The sequence below is a fragment of the Drosophila arizonae genome, chromosome 4 (genome assembly GCF_054131065.1).
Source record: "Drosophila arizonae isolate 15081-1271.41 chromosome 4, UAZ_ARI_1.0, whole genome shotgun sequence".
Classification (NCBI taxonomy): domain Eukaryota; kingdom Metazoa; phylum Arthropoda; class Insecta; order Diptera; family Drosophilidae; genus Drosophila; species Drosophila arizonae.
The window spans coordinates 5,252,291-5,263,630 of record NC_142924.1 but is presented as its reverse complement, the minus strand read 5'-3'; the positions used below and the strand labels follow the sequence as shown (position 1 = coordinate 5,263,630).

The following is an 11,340-nucleotide window of genomic DNA, read 5'->3' as shown; positions in this document are numbered from 1 at the left end:
GTTCGACTGCTGGCGGCATGAGGCGACACATGCCGAGAGAGCTGAGCAACACCAGCCAGAGACCAGAGCCGCGTATGACAGACACTTGGGCTTAACTGTCGCACAGCCCCAAAACCAAATTGATAAAGATTATAATCCGAAAGTCAACGCGCCAGGCACGACATGGAACCGAGTGGATCGAGCAAGGGCCAGAGATGCGGCAGCTGCATTGATAGCTGCCACATTGAAGACGGCACAAAATTCAATTCAAATATTTTAATTCATTGCGAGACGACAAGAATCGAAAATTGAATTGAATCGAAGCCGGGACGGGACGGGGCAGCGGAGAGGTTGGGGCGAGTGAAAGGCTCCAACACAAAGGCGAAATCAACAACAAACGAGAATTGAATACCGGAAGCTGCAACGTGACAAATTTAGCGCCAATTGTGCATAATTAAAAAAGAAAAAAGACGAGAAAAAAAAAACAACAACAGACAAGCGAAAATGCCTCGCGAGACATTCGCATCAAGTATACGCCACCATAAAGGCAAACATCAAATGCGAGCAGAGCATTATAATTGATGGCCAGGCGCCCACCATCAAGAATTCCAGCACCGGATCTTTAGCTACAACTGTCTCAGGGGAGGGAGCAGCTACCCCCCCCCCCCCACAGCGCCCTAGAGGTCACTAGCACAGCAGCAAAAGAGAGAACGAGAGAGAGAGAGCGAGAGAGAGCGAGAGAGAGCGAGAGAGATAGACAGAGAGTAGCACAAGTGTTGAGACATTGACATTGTCATTTTTTCGACTTTTATGGCGTCTTAAAAATGTATCTCAAAAATATGGAAGCAAAGAGTAGGAGAAAAAAAAACAGCGAGATATATATAACATGTGGGCAGCACAGTTTTTAATTGAGGCAAACGAAACGAGAGACGAGCTGGGGGCAAAGGCAAGCGCAACACATTTAATGAAATAGTGTGAATAAGAGAGTCGACCAAGAGATACTCTACAAAACTAATGAGCGAATAGACAGAGAGGCCTTTAACTCTACAAAAATAAGCTTGTAAATGTCTGAGAAAGAAGAACGAAGGAGAATAAGAAAGTTAAGTTTAAGTTAATATATAAATAAGATTAAAAGGAAAGCGAAAATTATTTTATTAAATTATTACACAACTTAATATTATTAATTTATTAAAATTTACTTTGCAGCAAAATGAGTTAGCAACATTGTTAACAAAACTAGGTCAAAGTAAAATTATAAATTAATGATATCAGAGTTTAAGCCACATTTACTATTATCTAAACTCGCTCGTCGCAGTGTTTATCTAATCTAGTTAGCAGCTGCTACTTGCAGCTAATATACCTGCTTGGCGACTTAAACCTAGGGTATCGATGTGAAAAAATGAAAAACACTTTATGTCAGTCCGGAAATTCGGGCTGTGTTTATACAAAAAACACAAATAAAAAAAATAAAAAGCGAAAAACAATAAATCGAAATTCGAACAGTGAGTAAAAATGCTAATTAATGAGCAGAGATAGAGAGAGACAGAGATATATATAAAGAGGGATAAAGAAAGACGGAGAGAGAGAGAGATAGAGAGAGAGAGAGAGAGAGAGAGAGTGAGCTTCGGTTAAATGAATAAATACAGTGTGAACAGCAGAACTATTTGTTAAACAAATTAGACTGAAGTGAGGGAGAGGAAATACAGTCAGGAAACTGGTCAAGTGGAACGTAACGCCGGCCAAAACAGGTCAAAAAAGAAAAGAAACCCCAAAGGAGGCAACATCGAGTGGAGGAAATATAAACGGCAAACGGCGAACGGATGTCGCCTCAGCGCTGATTACGAGCCAATGACATGCAAAGCTCGAGGAGTGGCCGTCACAGAGGACAGCCACACACACAGGACATGACCCGCCTCCCACTCCCACTCCCGCCCCCCCTCTCTCTCTCTCTTTATTAAGCTATTGACTTCGACTAAGGTGAACAATATACACGCCCAGCTAGACATTTTAATTAGCAAATTAAATGCAAAATGCGCAGGTGGCAGACGCAACACCAAAATCGATTCATAATCATCAGCAACAACAACAACAACAACAATAACAACAGGCATAAATAAATGTAGCTTTGCCACCAATTTGGTCATTCATCATTTAAAGCCCAAATACCTGGCCCAAACCAATTGGCAAACAACTTTAAAGGCCAAGTTAACTGCTACCTAATGATGGCTTTGTCTGTTCTCTATGATTTCCAATCGAAATTTATCAAAGACTGAAACATTTTGTTGCTGTGGGCTGCCCTAATTGCCAGATTGGCTGCTAATGACTAAGCTCTACGAGATAGCCCAAACCAAGCCACATTCAAGACAACCAAAAATGTCTATATTATCTTATACCCTAGCCAAAAGGCGAGCAGATTTCATAGCTCACATAATTCTTAACTTATCTAAAAGAAATCTTCACTAAAGTTTAGTTTTTGCTTTAGTTAGCCATTTTTATAGGGTATCTTCAGCTTCAATAATTTATTAGTTAATTCTCTACAGCATTCATGATTCAGCAATTTAACTTTAATTATGTGTATATTTATCTTCAATTATTTCTTATCTTTATACAAAAAAAGAAACAATAAACAAAAACTTTTTCTGAGCCCTGCATAAAAGAGTTGAAAGTTTCCTAAGAACTCTTGAAGCAGTTTAGCACAATTGATAAACCGTTATACAGAAGTTTTCATATTTTTATCGTTTTAATGCAACTTAAAAATATATAGAATATTTAAAATAAATGACACCTTAGAAAAGTACCTTGGAGAATACTACTATACACAATGCTATATATATTGAAAACTGTAATATATACTTAAAATTTTTATATACCCTGAATATCAAATTCTTTTCCACCATATATACCCTTAAAACATGCACACATATATTACAGGGTAACATTATTGAATTGTTTGTTAAGCAAGGCAATTGCATACACAAACACACGCATACAAACACTCACGCACACATAGTCAAAGATTAGGTGAGCTAAGAATTCGCCTCTATCTGCACTCCACTCATTCCACTTTCCAATTGGAATAATAACACAACAGACTTCAGGTAGCTGCCGCGTCTAATTGCATTATCTCAACTGTGGGCGTCTCACGATGACTCAATTAGTCATTATATATAGATATATATGTAATTATGTACATATATAACGGAGGAGCGCTTATCTGGTGGCATGAGGTGTAGCGACTTAATAAGATTTTCTATGGAGAAGCGCCGACAATAAAAATATCATATCTTAATAGATTACGATGCGACACGAGCGGAAATCAAAGCATAAAAAAGGAAAGAGTCAGAGAGAGTTAGACTTCTCAATAAAAGCAAATAAACACTGAACACAAATAAAGACAACAAGGCACTAAGTTGCAAGTGTCCAGAGGATGGGTAAGCGAGGCGCTTTACAACACTGAACGAATTGCTAACCTAGCACAATACGAACAGATGGCAGAAGAAGCGAAGAGAATACAGAAATTGCAATGTTTATTATTATGATGATTAAAATGCAGAGGAAATTCTCAGAAAAAATACACCACCACCCACACGGAAACAGACACTCGTACATATGTATATATCATAAATACACATACATATAGACAGTTGCATTGGCATCTCGAACAATGACGAAATCGCAGCGAAAGAGAAGTAGCAGCAAAAAAAAAGGTAGACGACCTCAGGGATGCAGCGCGGCCTGCTCACTCACAGAAAAACAAATACAATTCTTACTCATCCGCACACAGACACACACAAGCACTTTCAAGCTTTCCTACACAATTTCGTATAAATAATTAAAAATCAGTTCCAATAACCATTATTTATAAATATTTCAGGAATACAAATTCTAGCGAAAAATTAGCCACAGTCTGCTGAGCTTTGTTTTCGGAAAATTTTTTTTTTCCACACTCAATACAAAACAATGCCAGCGAGAGAGTAAACCCGCGCTCTCCAGCGAAATTGCCGGAGAGCCGAACCAAACGCAGCGAATATCAAAAGCATAAGGCATCGAGCAGCAAGGATGTCTGCGAGTGCAAGCGAGAGAGAGCGCGCCCAATGGTAGGCAACAATTTGCTGCTTCCTCTTGCTGCCGCTGCGTATGCGTAATGTGAGCAGAACAGGCGGCGGCGAAAACCAGACCAAAAGTAGAATGACGGCAAATTAAAGTTCGTTCGCTGTGAGCGCTGCAGCAAACACACAAAACAAAACTCGAAAAAGAAATAGCAGAGCCTAGCGCCCACCTACCTCTCTCCCTGCCTGTCCCACTCTGCATAGCGAAAACCAGGCTACCAACTACTTCAAACAAACACACACACACACACGCACATATGCATATTACAAATGCTATTGCGTGCCTGCTTTTAATTCGCCGCCGTTGCCTTGCTTTGACTGCGTCCCTCTCGCTCATACTCCGCCCGCTGTTGCATTTTACACTGAAATTCCTTTTAGCTGAAATATTTGTATTGCGCTTTGTGACGATGTTCGTCAAACCAAAACAAGAGGAAATATTTTGAACACGTTTCGCTTGTGCCGTTAGTTCAGCTTGCCGCATTGTTTGTTTTTGTTACGTTATATACACATATATATTTATTGTTATTATTATTGTTATTTGTGCCTTTTCTCTGTTTTGTTTTCGAGGGTGGTTTATTTTTGTGGTCAGCGCTGTTGCTGTTACTGACAAAAGCTCAAATGTAATTGCATTTCTTTACATTGCGCTGACAATGCAGTTTAATTTTTTTCGCCTATTTTTATAGTTGAAATATAAGAAGTATAGAACAAAGCTGAGAGGCAATTTAAAGTTTATAAAACAACTTTCCGAACAATTTAATAGCTTTGAAAAAGTTTCGAAATTTAATTCGTATAAGTAGCACAGCCGGTAAAATGCGAACTCTTCCAAACAACCGTTATATTGCCAACAGCTTCAACTTGGGATTATGCACAAGCAAAAAGCGCCCAGCTAAATGGCTTATAAATATTGCAGCTATCAAATATTACATATTTTATCGTGTAAAGTTGTTGTCTTAGCACACACACACACGCGAGAACACAAGACACTCACACACACGCACACTTATGTAGACGAGAGGCGAGCGAGAGAGAGAGCGTTAGATACGACACTTTACAACAAATATTTGACTTGCATAGTAAACACAATTATAAATATTTGCGCATATTTGCAGTGTAATTTTTTTGTATACATATTTGTTTTCTTAATTTATTTTTCTTTTCTTTTCATTTAGTTCTAACGCGACGACAAAAACAGACACTGCTCTAGCGGACTGCGTTTTAATGTTAACTGAACATAGGAAACGACAGAGCCGACAGAGCAGCGAGCAGCGAAACGATTTGCCATAAAAATGCGACGCCGTCCAGCTTGCCGAAAAGCCAACAACAAAAACGACGCAGTGGCGTACGATAAAAAGTAACAGTGAGAGAGTGCGCGCTCTCTCTCTCACTCTCTAACTCTCTTCAACTGTCTGGCGCTCAGCGAAACAAGTGCCAAATAAACAAAAGCACAAAACGTGCGCGCCGAGAGAGCGGCAACGGCAACCGCAACGACAACGACAACAGTGACGGCGGCGAAGAGAGCACGACGCATGCAAGCACATGCCGGCTGCAATCGTCGCCCCGGCAGCAGCATCAAATACAAAACAAACACGAAACGCAATGCCGTAAAGCTTCAAGCGCACTGAAGAATTTTTTTTTTTCGACAGTCATCAAATATATGTTTGCATGCTCATTATGAATGCGCGAGCGAGAGGGAGTATGAACTTACGGCGAGTTAGAATACATAAATGTCAAGTGCAAAACCACGCCAGATATGCCGTTTTGTTTACCATTCAAAATAGCCACGACTATCCACAAAGCTTCCTCTTCTCGCTCTTCGCCCATCAAAGCATTTGCTTGGGTTTTGTTTAACATTTTATCTGCCTTTTTGGCAAACTGCCGCAATTGCTGACAACGAAAACAACTAGAACAACGACAGTTGCTGTAGTCGGGAATAACGGCAAAATAAATACATGTGACTTTGCAAGTTGAAAGGGCAAGCGAGTGAGTGAGGGAGAGAGAGAGGGAGAGGGCACAGCTTAACTGCGCGTTAACCCGACTGAAATTGGCTTAAAGCGCGTCATATTTACGACTCGGCCTGTTGTTGTCTGTGTGTAATTGAGTTTTAGCACAGCACTTTGAAGTAGGCAACGGTATTTATGGCTATTCGTGGCAGCCCCAAAGTATGCAATGCTTGCGGGTGGCAACAAATCTGTCTGAGGGGACGGAATGTAATTGGGATTTCCTAGTTATTTATATGATTTATATATAGTTCCGTTATACTTTAAAGTTGGATGATTCATTGTAGAAATAAAATGTAAAATATATGCAACATTTTTGTTCATTATTCAACATGAAGCTCGCCAAAGACTTGTTTAAGAATTTAATAATATTTGTCAAAATAATAAAAACAATAACAATGCAATTTGTAATTATATTAATTCCATTGAAAACTTCATCATAAAGCGCATTGTGCCCAACAAAGGCAACAGAATCTTTTCAATTCTGTGCGAAAACTTTTCATGAATTGTTCTTCCCGCTTTTCCAATTACAGCGAGCCTTTTTCCCCCAACAATAGTTGCAAATTGCAAATGCAACAATCAAAATGTCGAAGTTCCCAGCCCATCCACCGCCCACCCACCACCAGGAATATGAAGTTTGCTGACTTACCGTTATTATTGCTGATGGCGAATCGCTGCTGCAGCTGCTGTGCCAGCGCCTGATGATGCTGAGCGAGCGGCGTCAATGGCGGCGGCTGCTGCTGCTGCTGCTGCTGCCCCTGCTGACCCACGCTCAGTTGCTGTGGTGCCGACTGCGAGTGAGGCACGCCGCCACTCAATGAGGATGTGTCCGAGGAGCCATCTCCTCCTCCGCTGCCTCCTCCTCCTCCTCCTCCACCACCATTGGCCATGGAATTCTGTTGATTGAGGCTGGCGCCATTGAGCATGGAATTTGCATTGAACTGTTGCACGGATATTGAGCTGGCCACGCCCCCGCCCACCAATTGCTGCTGCTGTTGCTGCAATTGTTGCTGCTGCTGTTGCTGTTGTTGCTGTGTGAGCAACGCATTGTTGGCGCTGCCATAGGTGGTGGTATTAATGGAATTGTTGGCTTGATTTATGGAATTATTGTGGACGGCTGAGAGTAGAGAGCCATTTGCAGTGGCTCCACTATTATAGTACGACTCCTCGCCTGCAAGAAGAGAGAGAGAAAGAGAGGGGGAGATAGTGAGAGATTTAGTTAGTAAAAGCTTATAGTCATTCATAAATGCGATAAGCTTTGGCCTGTTCGCTTAAAAGCTCTTTCATTCAGCTCAGCTTTCACCTTTTGCAAGGCAAACTTTCGCCGTGCAGCGCCATCTATGAGCGAGCGGCGGCACAAAGCTTGACTGGGTTAAGCTACACAAACTTGAGGTAGGTTCGAGAGTTTTTACTATTTTCTGCTTTTCTTTCTCTCATCGATTTGGAATGCATTTGGCGTATCTGGCTGACGGCTTCTTCGTTTCGCATTGACAATTAGCTGCCGTTGATTAATTACCAAACAGCAGAGAATGTTGGCGACGTCCCCAAAGACAGACAGCTGGACAGCCATAGCGACAACGGATTGGAGTGTCTGCCATATATTTCACTTTGTACATCTGCAATTGTCGTTTGGGGGGCTGTGACGGCTCGTCATGACTGAGGCGTGGCGGAAGGAAACAAACAAGAGCCACGGCTACGGACTCTGCCCCACCCCGGCCCTGAACAAACAATTTAGCAAAGTGGAAACCTGGCTAAGCGTCGCCGTCGCCGTCGTCGCCGTCGTCGTCGTGACTGAAAGCCAAGTCAACGGGCCGCCTCGTCATCGGCTAAATCGTGCGTGGATTATGACCAATTTCCGTTTTGTTTGTCTGTCATAGCGCACAAAGGCCAAAACTGAAAGCCAACGATACATTTGAGCGCCTGTGGTCGGGTTTCTGTTTAAGTTTCTTGGCCGAAACCAGGAAAAAAAATCGGAGAAAATACAAACAGTTTGCCAGGCTTTACTTATAAAACTTTTGTGCATAACAACAAAGCTCAATGGGGGATTAGATGTGAGCTATATGGCTTTCAAAGATTCGTTTAAGTAACGTACATATGTATGTGTATATGTATACCGTTATGCAGCTCACAGTTGGCCAAAGTTTATGAAGTTGCGCTCGACGGGTAGCGAAGCGATTTAGGCATTTAATAGAAAATAAATTGCCAAGGTTGAGCCAGAACCAGTTAGAAATTGCAGATAAATATCTTAATCTGGGCGAAGGAATTGAAATATTTTAATTGGAAATGCATTGAGAGAAGCGAACTGGGCTTAAGAGACTTGAAGATACCTTACAAATAAACCAATCCATATTTGTTATAGTAAGAGCTTATTCATTAGGCTTAAGATGAGATTCCCATTTCTTCTTCTATCTCACTCTAAAGTCCACTCTCACTCAACCTCACTCGTTGGCTAATTATAAATGTCCGCATGACTTGAATGAAAATCGCAGAGAAAGGCGACAATGGATTTGATCAAATGTAACAGGTGAATTCTTAAGAAAAAATAAATAACAATAAAATGATAAAAAAAAAATAAAAAGAAAAAGAAAATTAGGAAAATTAAAAAGAAATGAAAAGGAAATAAATAACGATTGGTGAACGACAAACTGAAAGATAGAGTGAAAGAGGAAGGAGTAGACAGAAATAAGCGAAAGTTTGTGGAACTAAAGGCAAAAGGATATGCTACAACTATGGAGGAAGGGAACATTGTAAAAGGACAAATTAGAGGACGAGCACAAAAAGCATATAGGAACGAGATGTGGTCATCAAAGAAAATCTTATGAGAGATAAAAACAGTGGGAGATGGAAAGTAAAACAGTTAGGGCTAGTTATTAAGAAAAGACTGAATAATACTGACTTTTACTAAGAGAAAGTGGAGGAAGAAAGAAGGAATAGAAGACAATTGAAAAAGAGTAAAAGACCTTGCAAAAGAGGAAACTAAATGAAGAAAACAAGTTACAGACAAAATTCTTCTATCTCTGGTTTAGGACTATTCGCTTTACTTCAATCGTTCACCTCTATTTCTAATTCAATTTCACTTTCAATTTTCATATTCCTAACACTCTATCTCTTCTACAAAACTCACCCGGTTCTGGTATATTGCCCAGCGGGCTCTCTGGCAACAGAATGCCCTTTTGCACTAGTTCATCGCGATTGGCACGTACAGAAATCTTGCGCTCCAGTGCTGTAAAGCAAATAGATGCAAATATTTAAATAATAATAATAATAATAATAATAAGAATAATAGCAAAAATAACAAGAACAATAAAATTAATATAAATAACATAAGAAAATAATAATAGGATTAATAATAATGAGCACTATGAGACTTATAATAACAATGTCAATGCCAATGACAATGATAATAACCATGACAATAATAATAACAATAACAATGATAATGATAATGGTAATGATAATACTAATGCAACGGCAATAACAATGATAATGATATCGACAATATCCAACACAAGGACAATGACAATGTTAATGCCAATGCTAATGACAATGACAATAATAATGAAGACAATGATAACGATAATGTTCTTGGCAATGACAAAGAAAATGAGATTGCCAATCAAATTGCCAATGACAATAGCAATGAATATGTTAAGGACAGTTTTAGTTATAATGTTAATGACAATGACAATGATAATCTCAATAATAATAATCTGCTAACTTACATTTGGATGCAGCTTCGAATTTTTCGCTCTTCTTTTTTCGGCGCCATTTCCAGGGCTTGAAGAAGCGGCCGAGGGCGCTCAATTTGCTTTTACGCTCCAGGGGCGGGGTGCGGGTGCCAGAGCCCAAGCTATTTGTGCGTATGGCGGCGCCATTTTGTTTCTTGGCTGCAACGAGAGAGAGAGAGAAAGGGAGAGGAGATAAGAGATGAGTTGATAATTAACGGTGTATAAATGTCAAAGAAAACAAACGCAGCGCGGAAGCAGCTCAACAACTGTCCATAAATAGGCCGGCATGCCACGCCCCTCCCCGCATGTCGCCTCAGTGTGCGTGTGGCATGCGGCAATGCTGCAGCTGCAACATTATTATGTTGCTTGAAAGCAAAAATTGAAAAGCGAAAACAACTGCATAAAAAATGCCATTAAATCATTTTCTTTATGCAATCAACAACTCGATGATGATAATAAAGATGAAGACGACGATGATGATGATGATGTTTTAACATCATTTGACAAATCAATTACAAATTCAAAACAAGTTTTTTGCAACGCAAAGAAGCAGAATGCGCTGCTGCATCAAAATTCTAAGCCATTATTGTTAGCCATTAAGAGCCATCGCCTTGCCTGCATACAAATGGCCAAAAGCCCACTTGACTGCGAGCCAAATCTAATTGGCTAAGAGTGGACCAGAGCCAGAACCAAAGCCGGAGCTAAGCTTAAGATAGCCAACGATTGCCTCGACTACTTAGTATCGCTTCAGATATGTGACTGGAGGAGGGGGCGGATTGCTAAAAAGTGGGAGTGGCAGAGGCAAAAACGGGAGAAATAAAACTAAAATCCCTCCAACTGCTGTGGCAGCTGTTTCTCATTTGTTGTTGTTGTTGTTGTTGCTGTTGACTCTGATGCTGCCTAAAGATAAGCTGGGCACACTCACACACACCCACACACACACACACACACACGAACAGCATTGAAGCGTTGAAATTAGGCTACCTACAAATAGCTGGAGGAGCAAAGCAGAAGAGCGCAAAAGAAGAACAGAATAAAAACAACATAAAATAGTAAACAAAAAAAGAGTAAAAAAATAAAAAAAATAGTTTGCAGAATGACAGCAAAAGAGCGAATTTTAAATGCTCTATAGATATAGTGTGTAATATGCCATATACTTAACACATAAAAACATCATAAAAACTTCGCAAATAAAGTTTATCTGGTCATAAAATTCTAAACTAATTCAATAAAAAATCTTTATATGGTCCGGAAAGACGCAGCTCTTTGCATTACAGTGCACAGCCATAAAATACCCTGTAAATAAGTATCATTTATCATTAAGATTTTCCAATTTTAATTTATATCAAATGAAATTTATATAAATCTGTTTAATTTATATGTACATATGTATGTATAGGTATCCTAAGTATAATAATTTTTTTTTTAATTTTTTAATTTTTTAACTTTTTTTAATTTTTTTTTAATTTTTTTTTTTTTTTTTTTTTGTTAGATATACATATGTATAGGTATCCTAAGTATAATAAT

The 11,340-nt window shown here is 39.7% G+C and overlaps 1 protein-coding gene across 14 annotated transcripts in view; it reads right to left on the bottom strand.

The window, feature by feature from the left end:
- Positions 1-11,340, bottom strand: part of LOC108613902 (uncharacterized) — a 117,157-nt gene that overhangs the window by 68,055 nt on the left and 37,762 nt on the right. For 13 of the 14 annotated variants that reach the window (XM_089466756.1, XM_089466748.1, XM_089466755.1 and 10 more), the window contains 3 exons: positions 9,808-9,972; positions 9,210-9,308; positions 6,735-7,256 (listed from right to left, as the gene is read on the bottom strand). In XM_089466756.1, coding sequence (XP_089322882.1) covers positions 6,735-7,256; positions 9,210-9,308; positions 9,808-9,972 — 786 coding nt within the window. The remainder of the gene's footprint in view (positions 1-6,734; positions 7,257-9,209; positions 9,309-9,807; positions 9,973-11,340) is intronic. The other variant, XM_089466754.1, reaches the window with a different exon arrangement.